Here is a 26,701-nt window from a genome sequence, read left to right on the forward strand (position 1 = left end):
ACTAAACTATCTTCTTATCTTGAGAATGCCAGAAAACCAGTTATTAATACTTCATGTATGCAAAGGATACATATTAATTTATTTAGTGTTTCCTATTAATGGCAGACTCGTTAGGAAAGTTATTCCTCTCTCTCTGATGCTCTCATGTGAACCACATTAACCTATGGGCCTGACAAAAATACTGATTTTCAAGGTTGTTTTCCATAATGCTGTAGATACAGACTTTTCGCTGGCCAAGATCTGACTGGATAGATGATGGTCCTTACAGTAACTGACCGTCCTTGCTGTTGTAAAATGCTTTTCTTAGCATTAAGCTTTCACTTCAGCTGGAAAAAACGTGGAGAAGACAATGTCTCTGAGAAATGCTTTTTTTACATGCATACAGCTGAGGCTGGTTTTAGACACCATAATGAGATTTCTGTATTCAAGTAATTTAGTCTCTATGTAGTCAATTGGGAGAAACAGGCACTTATAGGGAGTCATTCATCCCATCCCACATTAGGAACCAAAAATAGGTCAAATGGCTTGTGTCCTAGAAATGCCGATTTCTCTCCATGGACTACAAAAAGAACCTGAGAGTGACTAATTGAGGCATAAAATGCTTCATGACACTTTGTTTCTGAGCAGATAAAACTCAAAAACCTGGTGGCTGAGCTAAGGTTCACTGTGATCAGCAGAAATCCTGCTTGGAGGTTTCGGATCACATCATGACTCTTAATGTAATTTTATGTGTTTGACCTGCAATGGTCAAGAAGAAAGGCCACCTTTTCTGACTGAAGCACTGCATGTCTCCTGTACAGCTGAAGCTAAAGCTACATAATGCCAATTGCTTATTGCTTATTTTGGTAGGGTAAATTTGGGGTTATTTTTGAAGCCATCACTGCTGCAGGTCTTGCAGGTGTTGACAGTGGCACACAGTATCAGTTCTTGGTTAGAAAAGAGGTTGGAACAGTCCCTTCCTGAGGCAAGCAGACTTTGTTGGTATTGCTTCATTCTTTTTGATTTGAGCCTTGGAAACATGTTGTACACCCACCTGCTATTTTAGCAAGTAGGTCTCAGAAACAAAGTGTCTCAGCTCACCATCATCTTCTGTCTCACTTGGAGGTACTAATGCAGGAACTGATTTCTTTCTGGGGTCTTCTCTTCCTCCACATGAAGGGATTCTCCCTTTTTTCACAACCCCTGTGTATTTCTCCACCAACTCAACACCTGATGGAAGGAAAAGGAAAGCATTACCACTAGTTACTCTGCTTTGGATCCATTTCCTCCTTGGCATCTAGAAAAATTTTAGGATAGAGGCTCTTAAAATGCTGTTCAAGGTCAAAAAAGATTCTGAATTTGAAATCTAGTGGCTGAAATGAGAAGAGCAAATGAGATGAGCTTGTCTTAACTTATCTTTTAAAAGTCTCAACACAAGGATTTACACCAGGGCTATTGGGTGAACTGTTTCTTTTTCCCATTGTCTCATGAAATATTTCCAAATTGTTTCTTTTTAGGTAGGTAGTTTAAGCTCAGAGGAGGAAAAAAGATAAATTGTGACATGTATTGCATGATATGATTGTATGTATTGATGTACTGTGTTTAGCTTTCAGATTTATTCCTTACTAAATACAGTGAAAGTTATTTTAAAAAATAAGAAACGCAATAATGAGGTGGAATAGTATGCCATAAGCCACAAGTGCCTAGCAGAATCATAGAATCATAGAATAATTAGGGTTGTAATACACATAGCTGACAAAAGCAAATTATCAAATTCTTTGTTCTCTTTCTCTGTATAGGTACATAAATGTTTAAGAACTAATGGTGATTATGAATGGAAAACTGCTGTATAGCCTTGAAATGCCTGAATGAACAGATGTTTAATCTGAGTAGTTTAACGTTTTCCCATAGTTGGAGCAGTTACAATGCTTTTGCAGTGCTCTGATCCACCCATACCCAAGTCCTCAGTACATTTTAACTAAACAAGCAAGATCTTTAAGAATGCAAATTCTCTCTCTCCTCATTTGAAACTCAAGCATCTAATGATTTAGTTTCAGGCTCTGAAGAGCTGTTACTGAAGTCCAATCTCCTTAGACTACGCAAATACATTTTTCTCTCTGGATTTGGTAATGTGTTGATTTCTGCCACTGCCTCTTACCCTTGTTTCTCCTTCCTCAGCTGTCTGCTCTGCAAGCCAAGGTGCATTATCTAAAGTTCCTCAGTGATCTACGGTTATATGGAGGCCGTGTTTTCAAGGCAATATTAGTGGTAATATCTCCCTTGAAATAGCCTCTCTCTTCTCTTGGGTTTTGTGTTGTTTTTTTTTTAATCCAGATGCTTTTTGCAGAAGCTGGAATATATCAGTTTCTTTAGAAGTTTGGGCTGTATTAATACACTTAAAAAAAATTGTTAATTAAGCCAAATCACTTTTTTTTTTTTTTCATCCTGAAAATAACATTCCTACTATAATTTCAATTTTGCTGGGGATTTAAAGATAGGTAGCATCTTTTTGGCAAATAGCACCATCCAGTTAACTATAGTATACTAAAAGTATTAGCCTGGAAAATCTTAATGACAAAGATTTTCTTTTACGAGAAGCAGGATCCATCCATCCGTCTGTTTCTCCATCCAACTATCCATCTAAAAATTAGAGTGTAGTCAATATCCAGCAGCAGATTCCTTTACTTTTTGTTTCTAATTATGAATCAAGTATGTTCTTGTGTATTATATCTTAGAAAAATTCAATAATCTTTACTGTAGAAATGCATGCAAATGTAGCTCCATGAAAATGAAAGAAGGTGGTGGCAATTTCTGCCACTATGCAGTACCTATCATGTTTTTTACTTTTATTTTTCTTCTTTTTTTTTCTAAAAGCAGGGAGAAAAGCGTTCAGAAGTGACTCTGTTAGTAGGGCCACGGTATGGAATCAGTCATGTGATAAACACCAAAACAAACTTGGTGGCTCTCCTGGCAGACTTCAGCCATGTGAACAGGATTGAGATGTTTACAGAAGACGAAAGCAATGTTAGAGTTGAGCTGCACGTCTTAGATGTAAAAGTAAGTTTGTGGTTGATTTATGTTGCTATAACATCTTTAAATAATGTTTTTGCCTTTGCGTATTTGATCAAGCTATACTGTTCTGAACATTTTCATGCCAATAATATTCGGAGGATGTGTTTTACTTCTTTTGTGTTCAGAGTGCACGTATAGTATGACTTGGGAATTTGAGAGGCCTACGGTGTACCAGACTGGTGCTTTGCAGTACTCATATTCTGTTCTGATTTTTCTCTTGGCTGACCCCAGGCAACTCACTTTGTTGTTGTCTTCCTTGATTTCCTTGGTGAGAAGAGGTTATGATGAAGTTGACCTTCTTTGAAGTTCATTGAGCCCCTAGAAGCTCCTTCTAGAATAACAGACTATATTATTGCCATTAGAGAATCACCAGCTTCAAAAGATCAATGTCCCCTGTAATTCAGTGTTTCATCTGCAAAGTTCACTGCAAGTAGCCACATAGCAGTTACCAATGAAATAAGCTGTAAAAAGGCTAATTTCTTTTCTTAGCCCATATAATTCCAGTTCAGTGCTTTGCGCTACATCATATATTCACAGATGCTCTTTATCTACCTATAGTAATTTAATTTTTCTTAAATCCCACTTAACACTTCGCATCTGTGCATTTAGTGGCATAATGATTGGAGTTTTGTATGTGTTATTTTCCTGTTTCCTCTTGGTGTGGTTTCTATTTGGTTTTGAAGTAAAAGGCTTCATAGATTGTCTACAGAATTAATCAGGATAATCAGAGATTGAAGGGAGAGTCCTGATTATACTTGATACTTAAGTATTCTATTAAAATGAATAGAGCCTAACAGTTCTTTTTGTTTACCCAGCTATACACAAAAATGCACAAGGAATATTTTTTTAAGCTTTTGCTTTAGGTTTATTGAGCTGGAAGAGTTTCCCTGTATTAATGAAAAAAAAATGCTGTAAATTAATCTAGATGCTCTTTGACAATAACTTAAGAGAAATGTAGAGGTTGGTGCACACAGCATCTCTTTCACCTTACTTAGCAGAGAGAACACCTGTGGATCTCTCAGGCTACTTTACCTGTGTTACTGTGCTAAACTCATAGCCCTCTTATCAGAAAGCTGTTATCACCTTTTTATGTATGGAGAAGGTAGCATAGAAACTAAATCCTTCCCATCTGCTTGTATGTAAAATGCAGAACTGTGTGCCATGGCGTTACATATTATCATGGTATTATGTAATTTTATATTATAATACTGTTACTGTCTTATTACAAACCACGTATATCTCGTCTCCCTGCATTTCAACACATGTCATCTTAAACCCAGGGAGACTGGCTTTTCACTTCCAAAATTTAGGAGGCTCTAGATGGAATTTAACAAAAATTTGCCTCTCTGTGGGGCACAAGTAAGAGTTGTTACTGTGTCCTGTTGCGGAGATGCAAACACATACAGGTAGGTATTCTCAGCTGATGCTTTCATCTCTTTGCTTACCCTAAGGAAGCAGGTTGATATATGCAGATTCTGGATATGCCAATATTTTCATAATGAATAAATGAATAAACAGTTAGGATTTTTATTTTATTTTTGGTTCTTTTTAATGTATTCTCAAGCATGTATCACTTGGCAGAAGCAGGCAGTAATAGTTTAGCTGTCATAGGACTGTATAAGAGATTAACAATAGCTCACAGCACTGTTTTCAGCAATCTGAGATTTCTGTGAAAATCATACATTTCTGTCCATCACTGCAGAAAATTTGAGATTAGCATTTCAAGTGTTATTTTTTAGTAGTCACTTGGAAGAACAGAGGTTAGTAAGTCCATTTCAGGTTTAATAATTTATAGTTAACTTTCACCGCTATGATTGAGTGCTTTAAAAGAAGCATGTATTGAAAGAACTCAAACTGTAGCACAAAAAACTTCAAAGAGGAAAAAAAAAGCATCATTTTTACCCTGATGCTGAAAACTGTTCACACAATATTCAGGGCACCTGGCATATTTTGGCCTAAGATACTGTAGCACAGGCATTTAAAAAAATTGTCAGACCTACCATGGGTTTGGTAGTAAGCTATGATCATCAGTTATGTTTTGGCCACAGCCTCCATCAGAATCAGTTGTCTTTTAAGTAGTAAGGGGTTGATTAATTTGGATAGCTGTCCTTGTTGCATGTAACATTCCTGCCATAAGAAATTATGCAGGTCCCTTCATCTGTCTTGTGACAGTGGGCTCTGCATGCTAAATTATTATAAATTGTCACAAATATCCACACAGCTATGACTATAAACTGTGACTGGTAAGATGGGTTGTCTACAGTGTAATTTCTGTATATATATATTGGTATGGGCTTCATTTTTCTTCCCTCTCTAGGAGCTGTAGAGGCTAGCCACCTTCAAATAAATTTGAGAGGAGCAGCTTTTGGTGTTAAAAGCTACAGAGACATGAACAAAAGCTTTAGGCAAATAATTTTATATATTGTGGCAAAAGAAAAGGGAATTAAAGGAAATACGTTTCATATGGATGTCTCAGGTTTGATGCTTGCTAGTCTGGCAGCCACAGTTTTTCAAAGCTCTGAGGTCTCTCATTTTTGTTAGGTCTGAATTTTTTTCTGAATGCTTTGAGTTAGTTTTCTTCGCTCATTTCCCTTCTGAGGATCTTTCGCCATTCTTTTTATCTCTGTTTATCTGCATATTTTTTCATCACATATTTTCAGTAATGCCAGGCCACAAACAAATCTTTTAAGCTGTCATTGAAATATTCACTGTCACTGCTATGTAATAATAGCTTTATCTAATTATTTAGATATTAATTTAGTTATTATCTAAATAATTAGATTTTTTTCTTCCTGTATCTTGCTTCTTTACATGTACTTAGGGCACCTCATCTCATTTTCTGGGAGGTTGCAGATTCCCATACCACTGAAAGACTCCGGTGCTTAATGAACCAGGTTCTTAGCCCTTGGCAGTTTCAAAGTAACAGTAAACTATGCTTTGGTGAGAATGTATCTATGCAAGGACAAGATGGAGCAAGAATCTTAAAATGGTTAGCTTCATTCAGAAAGAGAGCAAAATCAGCTGCTAGAACATCCAGTTGGACTTCTATCTTACTGCAACTCCAGTCTTTTCTAAATGTTTGATGCTGTTTGATATTGGTAGTGAGGAAAATAAGTTCTCATGTGTATTTTTGCATGTGGTGTTTGTGCTGTAATTCATTTTGCTTCCATGTAGTATTATTGTCAGCAGATAAACAGATTGAGGAGGAACAGCCTTAACCAAGACTTGGTTGTATTCTTCTTAGCCTATTACTCTATTGATGGAGTCATCAGATGCAATGAATCTTGCTTGCCTAACAGCTGGATACTACAGACTGCTGGTTGACTCAAGGCGCTCAATATTCAACATGGCCAACAAGAAAAATACAGGGAGCCGAGAAACAGGTATTCATTGTACACTATGCTGATGATGGTCCAGTGTATAAACCTGAAGCCAGCTTAAGTCGGTGCACCTCTGAGATCTGATTGCTGGCTCAGATCTAGCACCACAGTATGTAATTTCTGCTTTATAATGTTCTAATATTCAGCCTATTATAGCACATTCATGGCAAAATAAATCAGGTGACGAATTTCTTCCATACTGTGGTGAAACAGATGCATGCTCCCTATGAATGTTATTATTTCATATGCATATATCTTTTGTAGGGATACCTACAATGTTGGAGAAACCAGAATTTGATTGATTTGGATTTGTGTTACTCTTTTTGGAATAGCATTTGTACCTAGCTGAGGTTTAGTTCTGTGCTAAAGTTCAAATGTACCAGTTAAACTTTAGGTCATTAAATCAACATGTATTTAACTTAGAAGTGAGTTTGAAAGTGCTTTTGAAGTGTTTGATGGCTCAGCTGTCCTATTCATAGTATTTATTGCTCAGCATTAACAAGTCGTTTAAAAATAATGTGACTTTGCTCTTCAGTTTCATAATGCTGATTTTATTTCACCATGCTGTAGGAAATGAAAATAGAGGGAAGCATAATCTCCTTGCTTCTGAGTGGAATTGTATACCAAAAACTACCACTTTCCTGACTGAAGGAGATCAGGAGACTCAAATGTCCTTTGCTGATCCAAAACAGAAGACTGTAGATGTTTCTGAAAGTCTATTATGTCAAAAAGAACACAGACATCTGTATATAGAAAATACATATAATTCAGGTGGATTTGATCAGCATCTGGCCAAGCAAAGTGACACCACTGAAGCAGAAGAAAGCAGAAATTTTAATCAGCCTTCACTGCTGTCACTCTCAGGTCTGGAACCAAGCAAGAAAGCACAGGATTCCCCCAGGGGAGCAAAAGTTTCCTTTATATTTGGAGATCACAACTTGGATGGTATCAGTCCCCAGACTCTTGGCTATGAACGGCTTTTGGATGAAAGTCCAGAAGTATTAGAAAAACAAAGAGCCATTTATATTAGTAATGCCAATGACATTAAAGGCCTGGAGTTGTCACCAGATGCTGAAAGCATTCAGTTCGCTACAAATGCTGTTTACGCAACTATAAATGATGGTAAAATATTTGGAGCTGCGGAGGGGATAGAAGAGCCTTTGCTGCATGATATTTGTTATGCAGAAAATACAGATGATGCTGAAGATGAAGATGAAGTAAGCTGTGAAGAAGACATTATGGTAGGAGAAATCAATAGGCCTGCTCTTCTCAGCCTTTCTGGTTCTAGTGATGACATTATTGATTTGACTTCACTTCCACCTCCTGAAGGTGACGATAATGAAGATGATTTCCTATTGCATACCTTAAACATGGCCATTGCTGCTCCTCCACCTGGCTTCAGGGACAGTTCAGATGAGGAAGACTCTCATAATCAAGCAACACAGCCTAGAGACAACAAGGAGCAAGCCAATAATCTAGGCAGTGATGACATTCCAGTGTCGCTTATCGATGCTGTCCCTACTAATACAGAGGGGAAGTGTGAGAAGGGGCTAGATGATGCTGTAGTCTCTACACTTCAAGCACTAGAAGCTTTGGCTGCTTCAGAGGAACAGCAGACGAATGACAATTCAGGTTCTTTCACCATAGTTACGTTTATTCATTGAAAATCATTTCATCTCATCCATTTAGCTTTGGAAATACTTCATTTCATGAGGGTTGGTTGGTTTTTTTCCTTTGGTTTTCCTTCTTTTTTTTTTTTTTCACATCATTTTCCGTACATCATATTCCATAATATTTAATGGAACTACCATTACATTATTAAACTACCTGTCTCGGGAACTGTGCAATAAAGTCAGCGTATTTTTACAAAGCATATTTTTGTCTCTAACACACCCCCTTTGCTTGTCACTTATCCAGGTGCTTCAGCTGCTGTCATTTAATTGACTCTTTATTTTTTGTGGCTTGCAGGTGTAGCTATCCTGCGAGCATATAGTCCTGAGTCATCTTCCGATTCTGGCAATGAAACAAATTCCTCTGAAATGACTGAAAGCTCTGAACTAGCCGCGGCACAGAAACAGTCAGAAAACACTGCACGTATGTTTTTGACCACAAGTGAAGGCTACCAACCCCTTGTGGAAGAGCAGACTGAATTTACCATGGCTAAAAATCAGGCTGGAGGGCCAGGCATGAAGCCCTCACAGCCTTTGGCTGGTCGTCAGGCTGCAGAGCTACAGTCAAAAGTTGTGCCTTCAAAGCAGATTCTTCATTCAGATAACATGGAAATGGAGCCAGAGACCATGGAAACAAAATCTGTCACTGATTACTTTAGTAAATTGCACATGGGATCCTTGGTATATTCTTGCACTAGTAAAAGGAAAAATAAGATGACAGACAGCGAAGTAAAAGCATCCTCTGATGGCAATGCTACTGTGAAAAAGCCACAAGGAACTAAAAAAGCAGAGACTGATGAAGATCTAAAAGCTAAATTTGGAACTCTTTCAGCAAGAGACAGTCAACGCCTAAGCACTTTTAACGTGGAAAGAACTGCCTTTCGCCAAAGATGGTACGCTGATGATGATGGGGCAGCAGATAAGCCAAGCTCAGAAACAGTGAACGGGAAGACATTTCCAAGAGTTCCTGTGCTTGGTAAAACAGAAACTGACTGCAAGGATGAAGTGGATCCTGAGGTGGATCAGGATGATACCTCGGGGCTTAGCCAAGGTGAAAACTTTCTGTCAGATATAACTCCTGTGTCTTCAGCCAAAGACCTAAATGATGCAGAAGATACTGATTTGTCTGCAGATGACCATCCTTCAAAGCTTCCAGAAGCTGAGCAGAGCGTGGCTAGACTTTGCGAATATCACTTGGCTAAGCGCATGTCATCTCTGCAAAGTGAAGGCCATTTCTCACTGCAAAGCTCTCAGTGCTCTTCAGTGGATGCAGGATGCAGCACAGGCAGTAGCACGTGTGCTACCCCTGTTGAATCTCCTCTTTGTACTTCTGATGTTAAGCACATTATCTCTGATCCATCAATGAAGGGCATTGCCTATATTCCAGCAGATGAAAGAGCTGCCATTCTTCCAAAACATGGAACGACATACAAGGACCTGCACCAGCAGCCCGAAGCCGTGTGTCACAGAATGACAGTGCCTGTAGTGCATTCAGCAATTAATGCTGAACCACTGTTCGGCACTTTGAGAGAAGGATGTCATCGGATCCCCAAGATAAAGGAAACCACAGGTACAGCAGTAATAAAGTGTTTCTTACTTTTGTTTTTAAAGCTACATGGTAATGTTGAGGACTAGTTGAGATGTTTGTATTATCTTTACCTGAAACTACGTCATCAAGCTGTAGCAGCCAGTGGGATTAGACCTTTGGTGTATCTATTCATTTTACTTGTACACATTGAGGTATTCTTATGAGCTGCTTACAAGGATCAATTTTTTAAAAACCCTCTCATTACAGTTAAAACTTTTGGGGGGGGCACTCTCTTACACTCTTTGGAAGCCTCTTCAAAATCCATTGTCATTTGAGTTCCAGGATACTTTTTAGATTACAAAATGACTTTGCAACATATATTAACGTAGGAGAGAAAAGACTGTGATTCATTTATTATCTCTTAGGTGCTTTTTTAGCAGATTGTCAAAAACATGCCAGTATGAATAAAAAAGCTGTAAATGTACAGATAAGAAAATGTCACTATCTTATTAAGTGTGTATTTGCTTCACCATCTGACAGTAGGTGTTTCCTTAAAGAATAATTTACATATAGAATCATTACTGTATTTTTAAGTTCCAATTTCAAGAGATTTTATGAACTTACAAAAAAAAAAAAAAAAAAAACACAAAGTTTTTCAGAGATAGCATTGGAAATTCTTTCAATTGGGTTTTAAATATTTCTCTCTTCCTGGGCTGCAACCTACATGTAGCAGTAATGTGTGAATGCATAAAAATCCGAAAGTAGAACAGACTAGGAGCTAGAATGAAAAGTGTTAATTCTCTGCCAAAAAAGCCCACATAACCAAACCAAAATTACCATGAATGCATCTTTCCATACCCTCTCAGGTACAGTTAAAGAAAGTATTTTAATCTGAAAATATTTATCTAATTACTTAATAGATATCATGCAATCAATATATTGGTGAAGACACAGGTTGTTTTCTAAGTTATTTTTTATTCCTTTTTTAAAACAAGTCTGTTGTAGTGGAATGAACAATTAATTATTCATAAGATATAATTTGTTGATAGATTTTAAGAGGCATCTTAGTGAACTACAAATGACATGAACTAGCAATGAGTTTTTTGTGAAATATTTTGAGGAATGGAGACCATTGGGAAATAACCAGGAATCCATTTGTCTTGACTATTAAAGATATTTAAAACTCAGTTTCTGAATATTGTCAGGATGATGCTTAATTATTCTGTCTGCTCTTCTACTACCCCTAGTGTAGCTTTCACAGAGCCTGAGAAGGGAAGACAAGGAGGCATGCCTACAGCTTTTCCTAGACAGCCTCTAGCTGACTCCATCATGCTATCATCCATGCTATCAGAATCAAAGGTGCCAAGTCAAAATCAAGACTCTTGTGATATTCCCAAAGTAAATCAGTCTTGTGGAGCAACAGTTAGTTTACGGCCATATGACATGATAGGAGGAAGCCTCAGGATGCCGCACAACAGGAAAGTGCTGAGACGCAGCAGCAGCATCATTGGAGCATCTGCAAGTGTTGAGATGCTGTTTGAAAAGAAGGCAGCCGCAGATAGCTTGAAATGCCTGGACATCACCCGAAGGGACGAATCCAAATCAGGGAGAAGTGTGGAACTCTCCCTGGGCAAAAAGCTGTCAAAAAGTTATTCCCAGAGTTGTGTATATGTCAGCACTGACAGGAAGGACAGTAAGAGGTGTTCAGGCACAGGCACCAGTCAGAAGGACTCTAAGCAGTGTCGAACATTACCCTTGCGGAAGCTGGACACCAGTGCCTGGAGGTGTCGTGGCCCCTTTAGCTATTGTTTCCTAAGCAGAGGAAACGATGACAATGATGATGAAGATGACCAAGACAGCCATCAGCTCTCATGTCTCTTTGAACAGCAGATCCCGTGTGAGCTCACAGAACCAGTTGGTCAGTCATTTTCTAGAGAAAATGATCAGAAAGCCTTGGAGTCCCTGCAGGCTGCTGAGCCCCCACAAGATGTGTCAGTTAATGCACATGAGGAGAGCAGTGCTGACATCCAAGGTGGCCAAATTGATGTGAATCTCAGTGATGTGGCCTTCGATGCACGAATCACACGAATAAATGTGATGAAAGACAAGACGTATGCAATGCCTGATGGATTTATTGCAGCACAAAAGGATGCCAATGAGCTACTCTCATTGGTCCGAGAAAGTATGGGCAAGAGGGAAGATTTACATCCAGAAACATATGACCTTAAACTTTCTAAGTACAAACAACTGTTATCTATGGAATCGAGACAGTTGGGAAGTGCCTGCAGGAAAATGGCCATGGCTGATAAAAGCCCTGAGGAAATGCTTTTAGCTATGACTTCCAGCTTTCAAGTACTCTGTTGCTTAACAGAAGCCTGCATGCGTTTAGTTAAAGTCATGAACTCTGAAACACAGCAGCAGGAAATTATAGCTAAGATAGATGAGGTTGTAATAAACTACATTTGTCTTCTAAAGGCTGCAGAAGCAGTGTCAGGCAAGACCTCCAGTGATCCTAGCATTAAACTCTTGGCTCGACATTCGACTACCATGGCCGCTATTGTAAGCACACTAACACGTTCTCTTAAGATGCTTTTAAACAAATAAAATACAAATGTCACTTCATAATCTACCTTTGCAAAGCCATACATAAAAAACTTTTATTTACTGTATGTGTATGAACTAATGTAACAAACTCAGCTTTCTCTGTATATTTTGTTATTTTATATAAAATAGATATGAGATTTAAAAAGAAAGTTAAAATACTGAACACTGACAAAAGTAATGACCAGATCTGTCCTTCCGTTTATACAAAAACAAAAGCCAAAAAACCCTCTCCCCAAGACCAGAAAAACAAGCAGAAAAAATCCCACATAGGAGCAGATTGATGTTTGGCTATTTTTCATATAGTCAAATTCATGCTTGTATGAAGTGAACTTTTAAAGCCTGTTATGTCAATTAAGTTGTTTTCTGTTTCATCCAAGTTTTCACTTGGAGAATGCTCCATGTTTAGAAATGAGAAATTAAATCATAATGTATATAACACAATATTTAATGTTTTAAAATTATAATTTTTAAGCATTGAAAATAGCAAAAAGACACTTAAAATCCAAGAGACTATTATAACTTACTAGAGAATATATATATAATAAATGACTCTTTTGTTCATATGGCCTGAATTACCTGGTTCTTCTTTTCTAGGAAATTCTGTATTTAAAAAAAAAAAAAAAGTATAAAAAATACCAACTTCAGAGGGTATCTGCTGTATTTAACATTAGTACTGGCATTTTAGATAGTGAGGGTAACTGTGGAAGTATGAGGACACAGAAACCAGAGTGGTGGTGGTGTTCTTTCTGAACTGATTGATGCCATACTGGCCAGACCGAAATATATAGGGCAGGTCTACAAACTCCTTTCCCTGCTAAATGAGAGGACCATCAGGAGATTACTGTGCTGTTTACTGTTTCATCATATACCTATGGTGCATCTGAACAACATGAACTGCATCTATTTTGTTAAATATTTTATACTTCATATTTTATGATTCTGAATGTTTAACTGTAAATAAGTTAGAAATAAAATGAAGTTTTCAGAATACAATAAATATCTCTGAAATATTTCCAGCTAGAGACAGTTCTTCTCTGAGTGATGACAAAGGCGATTTGTGAATAATCTTTCTCATCTGAACCTTTCTGGAAAACATTTAGTAGTCTTGTGTTTGAGAGCCAAAGCAATAGCTCTCTGTTTTACCTAGCAGATAGGCTCTCACAAGCGCATCTAAACTTTTCAGTCACCAAGGAGCAGCAACCCTTGTGGAAAGTGCAGAATACCCTTCTGCAAACTGATGTAGGTAATTTTTATCAGTCTCTCATAATGTCACATGCAAAGAGTATAACTGCTCTCTTTTGAGAACTTACCCATTCAGTTGAAGCAGGTGTGACGCTTCCTGTGCTGAGCTAGAAAGACTAACCAAACAAAATTAAGTTTTTGCCAGGAAATATTTTCTTGCGTAGAGTGAAGCACTTCACTATGAAAACAAGTTGTGCTCTTTCCTCCAACTTCAGAGAAACATCTTCAGAAACAGTATCAGAAGCTTAATCTGTTGTTTGTAGGAGAAAAATCTGGTTTCCCATTCAGTTAGCATGTGGATCCACTCTTGAGAGCAGCTCCAAGCTATGCTGCAGGCTGAATTACTCTGGTGGTGGGTGACAACAGCCCATACCATGTGGTGCTCACACTCAGTTGCTGTCACTCCAACAGCCCAGAGAGTGGGGTTGTGTGTGCTGCTCTTTTGCTGCAAGTAACAGTGAAATTCTTGCTGTGGTTTTCAAGTACGTCATACTGGGGAAGAAACAAGCTGAACTGTTGTACGGGTATGTATTCCTTGACTGTTTTGTGAGTTTATGTTAAAATGTTGGCAGTGATTTATAAATACCAAGTTTCAGAAGAAGGAATGTTACAACTAAACATCAACATAGATCATATGGAGGTGACACTTTCAGGGGTGCTAGTCCGGTCCTTTTCATTCCACTCCATTTCAAAAATTGATCTAATTTTATTTCAAAGGTAAGTGTATTTTTGTTGTCCGTACTGTTTAAGAACTTTCCTGACCTACTCACTTTGCTTCCTAAAGTTAACTATGGTCTGGTTTTGTGGCAGTATTTTTTAGGTTTAACTAGTGGGGTATTTTTCCTCTGCTTTTTGATGCATTTTTATAGAATCATAGAATAATTTGGGTTGTAAGGAGTTCATCTAGTCTAACCCTTGCTCAAAACAGATCTATTCAGATCAGGCTGATAGGGCTGTTTCAAGTTGAGTCTTGAGCACTTTCCAAGGATGGAGGTCCCACAACCTCTCTTGGCACAAATATGTTACCATATTTGACAGTTATGGTTAAAAAATAAAAATTCTTTATGTCTGTAACCAGAATATTTGATTTGCCAGCAACACCCATTTTCTTTCATCATATCACTCTGCATTCTTTATAAGAGTTGAACTCTGTTTTCCCTGGTATCCTCCACCAGGTAGAATACCAGGTACTGCAATAACATCTCCTCTGAGTCTTCTCTCCTCCAAGCTGAATAAAACCAGTTCCTTCAGACTTTCCTTGTATATCATGAGATCCAGCCCTGGCCCGGCAAGGTGATCCTCCACTGGACTCACCGGTGTGACTTCATAAGCCATCTCCATGTTCCTGTCTCAGTTTTGATTAATAGGATCATCTAGCCAAGCTCTCCAAGTCACCACTTAGAAGGCAACTTCTCTTTACCTCCAGGATTTCAGATATAGCCATCCAGTACCCTGTGAATGTCTTCTTATGTAATCTTTATACACAAAATTATATGCAGGCTTTTACATGCTGCCTTCTGAGGACTTTGTACAATTGCACAGCTGGTGGAAATCAGAATCACATGTATTCGCAGGTATATTATGTAGGGGTCTCACAATCATTCTTTGTCAGGAAGTATTTTCATCTTTCTTGTGGGCTCCAAGGAGACCCTTATTGCAGCCTTTCAGCAGCTGAAGGGAGCTTATAAGAAGGCTGAGGACAGACTTTTTAGCAGGTCCTGTCATGATAGGTAATGGGTTTAAACTGAAAGAGGGTAAATTAAGACTAGGTACAAGGAAGAAATTTTTTACAGTGATGGTACTGAAACACTGGCACAGGTTGCCCAGAGAGGTGGTGGGTGCTTCATCCCTGGAAACATTCAAGGCCAGGCTGGATGTGGCTCTGAGAAACCTGATCTAATTGAAGATGTCCCTGCTCATTGCAGGGAGGTTGGATTAGATGACCTTCCAACCCAAATGATTCTATAATTCTATGATTCTGCATGTCCTGACCAGCTAAGGAGATCCCTAGATGATAATAGAGATAACTGTTCATAATTCTGAAGTGTATGACCTTGCACATCATTTGCTACTGAATTGTAACCTATTTCTGTTAATCTTCAGCATTAAGGTGTCCTTGTCTTCCTATGTGGAATCCTAATTTATTCCTGCATTACTTGTATGTCTCACCTTTGTGTCCTCAGGAAATGTCATCACTATGTACCTACTTCTTGCACTACATCAGTAAAGAAACACTAAAAAAGATACTGTCATGTGGAATATACTATACTTTTAAACATTTTTGGTATATACACTGTGTGTTTAGTGATTTTTTAACTCAATAGAATGACAGGCATCTTCATCTTTTAAGTCCCTGAGTTCAGGCCATTTTCTAAAATAACATTTGGCAAAGTTTGCCATTTTGAAATTAAGACACAAAGTTGCATACCTGTATTTATTTTCCTTCTATTTAACTGCAACTCCAACAATTCATGATAACTGGAAGATGCAGAATGCTCTGTGATGTCCTCACTGCTCACTACAGATATGTAATACTCACACTAGCGTATTATTTGAGGCTGAGAAATGGGCTCCTGAGTAACTCTGTCACTTACATAGTTTATATCTGAGAGACAACTATGACTTCATTGAAATCCAATTAAAGTTAATTGTATTTAGATTTGAAATATATCTTGTCACATGTATAAGAGATGCCTTTACTGCTTCAGAATAAGGCATACTCCTGTGTGATCCCTTTGCCATACTTTTAAAAGTGAAATGGGAGGGCATCAGGAGCTTGGATAGTAGCTTAAGAAGCAAAGAAAGCCTCTTCTCATATGTTGAGGCCAAACCCACAAAATGCTAACATTGGCTAAGTTGGAATTATGATGCAACCAGAAATGGTTTTCCTAAGACTTCTGTTCTTCTCCCTACCCTTTCTATTATGACAAGATGAAGGCAGGACCTCTCAATCCAAGTGATCAAAGGATTACTGCGTAGACAAAGTCCCTAAATCAGCACTGCTGTTCCTTAAGTATGAGAACTTTTTTGCGGTGGCAGCATCAAGGCACTTTCTGCTGGGGAATAAATCTTATTTTCTCTACCTTTCTAAGAAGTAGCATTAGATTTGTTCCCTCTGGGTTTGGCCGTCCGTTTGGGCAACAGGATCAAAGAGGGACTGGGCAAAGGACTGAGAGCTTCACATCAGTATCAGAGTTCCACTTCATCTGAACTGCATGCAAGGCTTTCCATCACATCTGAAGGTGTTCATGCAAGTGAGGACTTCACCACTCAACTATCCTTTTTTAAACTTGTTGACCTGGAAAACAAAAAAAACCCAAAAACCTGAATGGTTTTTCTTTCTCTCTTCCAGAATGTGATTAGCCCTTTAACAGAGGGTCACAGAGACCTACACTCATTTCTTAGTAGTCCACCTGCCAGGCCCTGCCCAATTTTCTCAAAAAGTTTGTCTGATTTCTGCCAGTGGATGTGTCCTGGTTTCAGCTGGGATAGGGTTAATTTCCTTCTGAGTCTCCTCCCCACCCCATGGGGGAAGAGTGTGAGCAAGTGACTGCCTCGTGTTTAGTTGCTGGCTGGGGTTAAAACCGTGACAGTCTATCAGGAATACACTGATATATCAACTGAGAAACAGTCTGTCCCCCACAGCACTAATTTCATTCTTTCTTGAACACTCATTCATGTGTCTTCAACGCTTTCATGAGAGAAGTTCAGCAATCTGCCTCTTGGACAATTCCCTGATAAGTGTGGGTAAAGGTTATTCTCCAGGCCCTGTGTCCCCTTTTTCAACCAAGGCAAGACAGGATGAAAGATAAGCATCTGCAGTGGTGGGGCATGCTTTTAGTATCAAGGCCCCCTCCCTTTCTCAGAGGCTTCTGCTGTACTTATTGCAGAATGTGGGCCAGAATGTGGATGATCTCTGTGTCTTTAAATGCTTTTCTCCATGCTGCAGATGCAGGAAGGCTCACTCTTTCAGCACTCCTTTCTCTCTCTTGTCAGAGACAGCCTTATAAGTAATGGCAGTGAATGTATGTTATTAACTAGGTTAGGCTTTTGGGTTGATGTGTTTGTCGGTCTTCTTCCCCATCCTGTCTATTCAGACTGTTCTGAGTTACCTGCTCAAAAGGAAGCAATCTGGTCCTTCATTCTAAGTCCCTTACCCTTACTGAAGTCTAACATCTGTCTCAGCCAACTCAACCTTGAGTCTAATATTATCAAAATCTTTCGCTCGACCAGGCAAATGAGTTATGAGAATCTGAATTTGGTGTTCCATGTTCTCATGGATGGATTCTTCTTCTTCAAAAGATGTGTCTCTCTTTGTTGTCATCTTCTCTGTTAGAAAAATGAAAAAAATTCATACCCCTGTAATTCCTTCTTTGACCTTAATCTTCAAAGACAGACCAGCTCTTAAGATGCAGCCATCATTTTTGTGGAAGGTGGTATCTTAATGTTGCTTTGATTTGTTTGTTTTTCTTCATATTCCTTGTGTTTCTAAGAAACATGCCTTATTTTGTATCTTTAATAGCAAAACAGCTCCCTTTACATTTGTAGTCTAGACTTTCTCAGAACATATAGACTATGTATATCTGTGACAGATCCAGTGGTTATCTAGATGGATGGTTCGTATTTCAGTATTTGCTATAAAACTTAGGAATTGATAACTTCCAACTGCATGTACAGCTTGTGTGAGACTGTTGAGCAACTGAACTGCTATATATCTACTATTCTTTCCCCAAGCATTGTGCCATCCCTGATGAGCTACCTCAAGAGCTGCCACAGCACTTGCTAGAGTCATCTAGAAGTGCTGTTTCCATGAGAGGTATCAAGAACCTCTGCTAGATAGCTTATGACACGTAGTTGGGTAAAGTCACACCATGTAAACAAACATATGGATATTAATTTGAGAATGAAAAAAGACATCCTGAGCTATATTAGCAGGGTTTCCTTCAGTGTTTTAGATGGTGTCTCTGGATGAGAAATAATTAAAATGTTTTATGGCATGCTGTGTTTTTTATGCCTTTGTGCCAAAGGTGATGACAACAGTGTGAATACATCCTTCATGATAACCTCAAAAGGAAAATCTCTGCATGCTGGAGTGATAAGGCGTAGGACAGATTTATTTATAGACCATGCTTTCTAAAGAAGACTAATTACTGGTAAGTTATGTTTCTTTCTCAATGGCCAATCTCTGTTTTACCTGTGAATTACCACTGAAGGATAATGGGACAGCAGTCTGTATCAACAAAGATGGAATTGAACAAAGGGCCAAAAGAAGATAGTTGCCTCTAATACAGAATTTGCAGAGAACTGCTAACAATAATTATAAAAAATATTTTTATCATTATTTGATATACAGGAGACACTTGACATGTTACAAAATGTGTTTTACAGTGGTTTTTAAGTAGCTCTTTGGAGACAAAAGATGTCTTCTAAAACCTTTTCGGCAGTGTATTGCAAGATTATTCCATATTGCCGATGCCTTTAAAATGATAACATGGGGTGACAGTAAATGTCATCAATAGCTTTACCCTTGAAATAGGTTTCTTTCTTGTGCTAAACTGTAAGTTTGTTTGTAGGACAGGTTTGAAAGTGGTGTATTGAGATATTAATAGTGACAACCTGAAGACTTAAGCCAGCTAGCACTCCAGGCTTTGGTTTCAGTAGAACTGTTGAGTTCCTTATATTAGGAGGTCTCCCAGTGTGCATGGAAGGACATGATCTTAGCACTGCCTCATGGGAATCCCATTTTCCAGATGGCCAGGACTGGTTTTCTGAAAGAGATGCCAAAGGATATAGTTGTACTTTGTTTTTTTCATTGCCTGTGAAGTGGCCACAGGTGCAGCTGAGGATCTGTTCTGCCCCTGAGTCAACAATGCAGAGGTCATGGATGCCTGAAGAATTTCCCAGTCTGAAGTTTTGCTGAGACCAATCATCTTGTCATCCTTTCTGCGATTTCTGGTACCTCTTGAATCCTCATGGACAGCCCAGAGAACCAACGAAAGAACAACCCAACATCAAACTTCTCTTAGTACCTAGACACATGCATACTTCTCCATCTTATCTTCAACTGCTTTCTGCAGCAAGAGCAGAAGAACTGCTTGTGCTCCGAGTTCTAGCCCAAAATCACCATGTTTCAGTAGAAAGCTTTAAAGCTTTCCAGTCCTATTCAATACTTATTTTAGGTCTTCTGCTCCAGGTCATTTCTACAAGCAAATAAATTATAGGCACAAATGTTGTACAGTCAATTGTACAGCTGATATTCTCCTTAATAATGCTGAACCATCACTGCCTGAGGCAGCCAGATGTACCTTATAACTTACTTCAGTTTCAACAAATGTCTACAAACATAGCTACCTATGGAGGACACTACTTGGGTTAGATACTTAATTACAAGCTATTTATCATACTAAATTATTGCTTTTTATAACTGTGATTTCAATTTTCTTTCATACATTGATGATATTTATATTCGATACTTCTTGTTTTACAGTTTTTCACCCACCAGACTTTGCTATTTCCTATTTTATTCCTCCTCCTTTTAATTGTTAACTTTTTTATGCTTGAAAGCCATGCCTTAAAAAGAGATGCATTGGGTATGTTTCTCGTAAAGGATGCTTCACGGGGTTTGCTTTTAAAAGCAGTTCCTGCCTTCTTTAGAAAATGTTTACTGCAGCATCTTCTCTTTAAATCACTGAGTCAGAATCTAAAAAGAAAATCTTCTTTAAATATATGGAAGAACTATGAGAGTAAGGCAGCAAAGCATGCCTTGAGGAGTCAGGAAGGATAAGTATTCACCAGAACAAACAAGGACGTGCCTTTCAGCTGCTTCACTTGTACACTGATTGAACTTCAGGTAAAATACAGTGTCTGAAAAAAACCCGACCTTTGCCTCTGGAGGCACTTCTGTGGAGATTCCTGCCAGCATTCCCTCCAGAAGGAGAAAGTTGCATCTCGTGGAAAGGTCCAGGGACTTCCACTGAAACTCAAGAATGTCATGAGGAGCCTTGGACAAGGGAAGTGTCTCTGTGGAGGCAGCCTGCTCAGCCCATGTGGATCTGCTTGTGGCATAAAGGTGAGATTACAAATTAAATCCTTTTTCACATTTTATAAAGTCATTTCAAATGGTGCTGTTCTTCCTCCTGAATGAATTTCTCCTGGCAGCCTTACTGATTTCAAACAAACAGAAAATTTGATATTTTCTCTCCTTTCTCTTGCTGTATGAAAGACCACATAAATGAGTAAATTAACTACTGCATGATAAAAAAACCAACCCTGATTCTACACAAAGGCTTGTCTTGCATGTAAAACAATGCATCAGTACAGTCAGTGTAGGTTTGAGGGCTCCTTTAACAACTGTAGTATTATGAGTAAAAATTGTTGAAAGAAACTTAATTTTGTGTAGCTGACTTACCTACTTCAGAATATCTGAAGATACTCTGGTCTATGTTTTGGTGGGGTTTTTTTATTTCCTAATTTTTTATTTTTCCTTCCCTGCTTTTGAAATTCATGAAAATGCCTTTTTATTTGCAAAGCTTGTTGAAAAGGAATCTTATTTCAAATTACATTATTCTTCCTGAATGTTCTTATTTGTACTTCATAAGTTAATCACGAACACATTGGGAGTCTTTTTCCTTGCAGAATACTTTGTACTGCTTATACCTCTGATGTCCACAGGACCTCTGGATTGAAATCTGCCTTCTTCTCACTGAGTGTAGTTGTTTCTTCTCAATGCAGAAAAGCAGAATCAAGACTCCTCTTGAAAGCACCTGCGGTTTTGATAGTGTTTATTTTTGTAGACAGCTGTTCCAGAAGATCACTGATGTAAGGTTTTGGGACCTGGCTTTAATTTCTAACCAAAGCCTAGGATAAAAGGCTAGTTGTAATATTTAAATAGTTCTTTTTTGTCATTGATGCTTGTACATCAAATTCCAGATGAGATCTGACCCATCTTTATATAGTGGTATTATTACTTCTCTATCTGTGGAAACTTTCTTATATGACACATCATAAGATCCCATTTGTCTTTCATGCCTGAAGCACGCTGGTGGCTTAGAGTCATTCTGTGAATTACTAGTATGCTCAGTCTTTCTCCTCAGTCAATTAAAACTGATGAACTCCTAAGTTACAGTGGACCTTTTTTCTGTCCCCAGGGTAGAATTCATCTTGTTTGACTTTAGTTGTCTAAATGCTGGGTGTCAGGTATAAATCACCTAAACACTCTCTACAGTCAATGCAGGAAGAGAAAGAGGCATTTCAAAAGGCACATTCAGTTATATCTGAGATAAATCACCCCCTGGGTGTGCCTTTTACTCTCTTTCTATTGATAACATAGAGAGCCTAGACAACCAGCTCAGTCTCAGTGGTGAATACAGGGAGATGAAGATTTCCTTCTTTGCCCACCCCCCCTCCCCCCCCAACTATCTTCACACTGTGCAGTTTTGAATTTTAATTCACATTGATTAGTGTTTGTCAAGGTCATCTATTCTACACTTTTGCTAGTGACATCTGATGATGATGCTTGCCATCTCTGAATTAACAAAGTGCTTTAAAAGGCATGAAGTACACTGGTACTCCAGAAGACGTGTTCTTCATGTGCAGCTATTCCCAGTATCTGTTTGAGGATGTTTTTTAGCAAGTTAGACCACATATCTCAGCTTTTTGGACTTTTTCCCTGTCTAATTGTTTGCCTTATTTATACTCATATTTCTTAATGCTTTGCTTACAAAGTTTTAATACACTGTGAGAATTTATGAGAACATTTTGCCAAAGTTGCTGTTACTGGAGAAATTTCTGTGGTCACTTTTCGTATATTTCATGCCAAATAATTCTGAACTTAGTTTCTTTTGTTTGATCTTTCTGCTGATTTAAGATTAAACAGAATATTAATTCCACCAAAGGTACTTTGGAATGAAGCTACACCTTAATTTAGCAGCAAACAGTAAGGAACAGTTTCTTAACTGTAATATAAAGAACTTGCAATATTAAAGGTTTACTTTGATGATACTCCACAACTTGATGTTGATTTTATTTTGGCACCATCATGCCTGTGCTGATTTGAATCAGGATGTGCCAACCTTTTCAGTCGTTCTGAGTGAGCTCCAGTACTGTCTGCCAGAGCTCCTTGTACGTGTACAACACACTGCCTCTCTAAGCACTGTGTACCATCAGTGTTGGAGGTAAAGCACTGAGCTTTGGTAGCCAGAAAAGGAGTGTTTAGGTTCTGTAAATCTCAGTATTCTGTTCAGCATCAAACTTAAGTAGGAACGATTAGATTAACAGCACTTCATAATTGTTTACAGTTTAACAATAGATCTTTCTGAATCCTCATTAGTATTTGCATAGAAATTACATAAATTGTATTTTGCAAAATTTAGAGTGGGCAGGATTCCTAACTGCATCTTCTCATGTTTCTAAATCCTGGATCAAGTAAATTGCAATTCAGTATTAGTAAATAATACCAGTAATAAATAGTAGGAAAAAAGGCAGATGGAGAATGTGAAGCATTATTTCAGGAATAGTTTTAAATGAGAAGTCAAAAGACTATTTCACTTTTCTTAAGCAAATGCCATGTTTTTTCTTAGAACATATGTTGATAATTTGGCAGAGGTTCATAAAACCCTTTCATAGTTCTTACATTCTGATTCAGAAGCTGAGTTCTTTTACAAATGAATCTCACAATCTCAGATGGGCCATTTTATGGGATTATATCAGCTGTTTGTTTACAATTATTGTTCAGGATACCAATCAATTTCTATGAAACTATTCATTTTGCATATTCACAGCTTTCTTTAAATTTCTTTCTCAGTTCAAAATGGCCAAATACGGTGTCTACCTGGAGGTTAGACTCTTTTAAAAGATGTGAGTTTATTGACAAAGAGCAAAGTACATTTTGATGGGTTTTAAATATTCTGCCAGCAGTTCAGAAAAGAACTACATCAGAAGCAATCCAGATACATTCACTCTTTACTTTGAATGTGCATCATCAGTGATGTCAGTGGGACTCTAGTAAAACAGTTGTTAATTAACTTATGTCCCTTCTTTTGGCACTGCAGAATAAAGGCACAAAATGTTGTAGAAGCAACCTGAAGAGCAAACATTAGTTTGTTTGTTTCTTTATTAATAATTTATCTTGAAATGTTAATGATATTTTAAAGTTATCGAAATCTCCCAACCTGTGGCAACATTTCTAGGACTGGACCCCAGTAATCTTGCTCCATCTGGATCATTGTGATACAAGAATTAATGTAAGACTTGCTTCTGCAAACATTCCTGACATAGCACAGTCAGTTGTGGCTGGCAGGTTAGGCTGACGGTGTCCTTTTGAAATATACCTTTAAAAACAGAAAAGAAAGAAGCTGACCTAAAATTACATTAATTTTAATTAATTCTCACTGAAGATGTTTTATGAGCTCTCTTGCATGCAAACAGACAAGATAGTGATGGTTCATATATAAAGATCAGGAAGTAAAATAGACACCTGAAATCCCCCTAAATCCCCTTATAATTCTTATCAAATTTGTTAGAATCTTGCATGAAACAGATATCATTTTAACATCCTTAATTTAGTAAGGTCAGTTGCTTTGTGAGTCAATAATTGTTTCTTTAATTTAAAACAAAGGCCACCACTTGCCTGTTTAGATTTCAGTTAGTGAAAGGTGTTCTAGTGTCAGCACAGAGATTTGTTTTACATCAGTAGAAAGCAGAAGCTTTTTCTTCTGTTCTTCAAAGGGAGAACTATAGAGAGTGCTGTGTGCCATCCTAGAAACAGCAACATGTCAAACTCCTCTGATAGACAACAGAGGATCCCATTCTGTACGGCCATATCTGGTTACTTGGTTACTATCTTCCTCATGTAGCTTTTCTTTCTACATGTCCAGCTTCATACACCGCTTGACATCCCAGTGCCTGTGTGTTGAGCAAGAGTGCTGGGGAAATTACGCATATGGGAAAGGGCAATATAAATTTTGCAGAGGCAGGCAGGTTTGATTTTGAAATGTCCTAGCATTGACAGCTTGACTAAGGACCTTCCCTGAATTGTTTTAGTTAATTTTTAAAGTGATTTCTAGAGTTAGCAAATCCCAATAAATCTCTTTACATGTTGTATTGATATTCACACAGGTTTTGTGTGTTCCTCCTGGATAGCTGTTCTGCAATCTCACTCCTTCCAAAACTAGAAACTTCACTGTTATTTCCAGATTAAAATTATACTCATCTTTGTTGCAAATGGGGCCTTTTAAACAGTTTCCTTCCAACTTCTGATAGCATCTTTCCACTTCACATAGAATCAGGTTCCCTCTGGTTTTCTTTATCTAAATTCAACAATCTCCTTCACCATTTTGATGTAGATTCTTCCGAATCTACTTAATAAAGCCATTGATAATCATCCATCTCTACTGACAGTACCTCATATGTGCATAATATGATCTCATTTACATTTTTCATTATCAGTGTATCAGTAGCTCCTAATCATCCTGACATTGATTAGTGCCAGCAGTTAAGGTTTTAACCATTATCTTTTGACAATGCACATTTATCTCACTGCTGTTATTTCTAATCCTTAAGCACATCTGACTTCCTAAATTTTAGTCTAATATTCCTGCCTAAAAAACACAGACTAAGCCAAACAAACAAACAAGAGAGAAAAACACCCACCCATCCCCAAACAATACAGGAAAAGAAAATACCCAACAAAATAACAGTGAAGTTATGGAATCCATATTAAAGTACCTCAGAAGTGAGTTTACTCAAAGAAATGAAGAGTTAAAATTTCACTTAAAGTTTAGAAGAGTTACAACTGAGATTTATATTTCTCAGCATGGCTGTAGAATTGAATGGACTTTTTTTTTTTTTTCATTTAGCCGGCCAAGATATTTTTAGAGTTTTCTAAACTATTTTTGGAAACACAGAAGACTTGTAGTACAATAAAGGACATAAAAGACAGGGAAAACTAACAACCAGTGTAATTTTATACTGTGAAAATGAGGCATAGAATTCCCATGTTGAAAGCAATGCTCATAAAAAGCAGTGGATGTCACAGGGTGTTCTTTCCTGGTCATATCAGGTCATCACTTGCAATACATATGCTACAGACTAACAGGTATAGTGCCTTCTAAATCCCCTGGAGAGCAATATGGGAGCTCACCATAGGGCCTTACTTCTGCAGTATCTGAGATGCACAGCCACAGCATCATTCAGGATAGGAGGCCAGGTTGCTCTGGCACCAGCTGATTTTTTAGTATGAAGGATGAAGATTTCTCAGCATTTCTGGACAACTTATTTTCAATTTATTATTTCACTAAAGTGAAACTCTTTTTCCTGTCTCTAATCAAAATTCCCCACCTTCCAGCTTGTATCCATTACCTCTCAATCCTATTAATACAATCCTATTATTGTGCACCTTTGAAAGGGCTCCACCATCTCTGTAATCTCCCAGTAGTTACCAGGTAGTTGGAGACAGGAGGGATGTCCCTCTCAGTCTTCTCCAGTTTGAACCAGCCCAGTTCTCTCAGCCTCTCTCCTTCTACCGTGTGTGCTGTTCCTCTCACCATCCTGGTGGCTCTCTGCTGGATGCACTCAAGCTTGTCAGTTTCTTTCTTGTCCTCAGGAGTGCAAAGCTCTGCATGGTACCGGGAAAGGGTTTCAGAAGGGCTGAGCAGATGGGGAGGGAAACACTTCCCTTGGCTTACTGGCCACACTCCTAATAATGCAGCCCAGGGTGCTGTTCACATTCAACTTGTTGCCTATCAGCACCCCTTTTTCTACAGAGCTGTCTTCTATCCAGTTGTTCCTGGCCTGTACTAGTACCTGGGATTATTCCTTCCCAGATGCAGGGCTTTGCCCCTGCACAAGATCCCAATACACAGACCAAATGAATCCGATGCTCTTAATCCAGAGATACTATTGACCCAAAAGGCCAAGTCTTTCATGTATCCTTGTAGAACAGTTCACAGAGTATGTGAGCAGTATCAGTGAACAGATGGTTAGTATTTGTAGCCAGTTCATAGTTACATTCTTCTTAACTTTTTTGTATAATTTTTCAGTTTTGACTTGGAAGGTTTTTTTTGGATGATTTTATTTAAGACTGGGTCTTAAATTAAAACTGGGCTGAACTACCAGAATGTCTCATTAGACTGCAAAAAAGATTTTATTATAAGGAACAGGCATCTGGAGCTGTGTGGAGAAAGAGCAGATGCCTTGCAATTATCTTAAATTCTGTGTGCCTTTAACAA

General features: G+C 38.2%; 1 protein-coding gene and 2 long non-coding RNA genes across 10 annotated transcripts in view; 1 reads left to right on the forward strand and 2 right to left on the reverse strand.

Annotated features, from left to right (window-relative positions):
- The window catches only part of FRMPD4 (FERM and PDZ domain containing 4), a 310,340-nt gene extending 297,546 nt beyond the window's left edge, over positions 1–12,794 (forward strand). For 5 of the 7 annotated variants that reach the window (XM_061459908.1, XM_061459912.1, XM_061459910.1 and 2 more), the window contains 6 exons: positions 2,158–2,247; positions 2,854–3,036; positions 6,296–6,434; positions 7,002–8,063; positions 8,400–9,671; positions 10,882–12,794. In XM_061459908.1, coding sequence (XP_061315892.1) covers positions 2,158–2,247; positions 2,854–3,036; positions 6,296–6,434; positions 7,002–8,063; positions 8,400–9,671; positions 10,882–12,233 — 4,098 coding nt within the window. In that variant the 3' untranslated portion in view covers positions 12,234–12,794. Of the gene's footprint in view, positions 1–2,157; positions 2,248–2,853; positions 3,037–6,295; positions 6,435–7,001; positions 8,064–8,399; positions 9,672–10,876 lie in introns of all 7 variants that reach the window. The other 2 variants (XM_061459914.1, XM_061459909.1) reach the window with 2 other exon arrangements.
- On the reverse strand, positions 1,100–13,682 carry LOC133272596 (uncharacterized). Its single transcript, XR_009744475.1, has 3 exons — positions 13,544–13,682; positions 7,066–7,147; positions 1,100–1,209 (listed from the first exon to the last, which is right to left on the reverse strand). It is a non-coding gene; the product is annotated as an uncharacterized LOC133272596 (long non-coding RNA).
- Positions 13,683–19,585: 5,903 nt separating this feature from the next.
- Positions 19,586–26,100, reverse strand: LOC133272598 (uncharacterized). 2 transcript variants are annotated; one of them, XR_009744478.1, is made up of 3 exons: positions 25,913–26,100; positions 23,645–23,803; positions 19,586–20,123 (listed from the first exon to the last, which is right to left on the reverse strand). It is a non-coding gene; the product is annotated as an uncharacterized LOC133272598 (long non-coding RNA). The 2 variants fall into 2 exon arrangements; XR_009744477.1 differs by lacking the exon at positions 19,586–20,123 and having other exon boundaries at positions 23,569–23,803; positions 25,913–26,026.
- Between the last annotated feature and the right edge of the window lie 601 nt (positions 26,101–26,701).

This window comes from Pezoporus flaviventris, unplaced genomic scaffold, assembly GCF_033815535.1.
Source record: "Pezoporus flaviventris isolate CSIRO_AGI_PZ_B2104156 unplaced genomic scaffold, CSIRO_AGI_Pfla_v1 ptg000030l, whole genome shotgun sequence".
Classification (NCBI taxonomy): domain Eukaryota; kingdom Metazoa; phylum Chordata; class Aves; order Psittaciformes; family Psittacidae; genus Pezoporus; species Pezoporus flaviventris.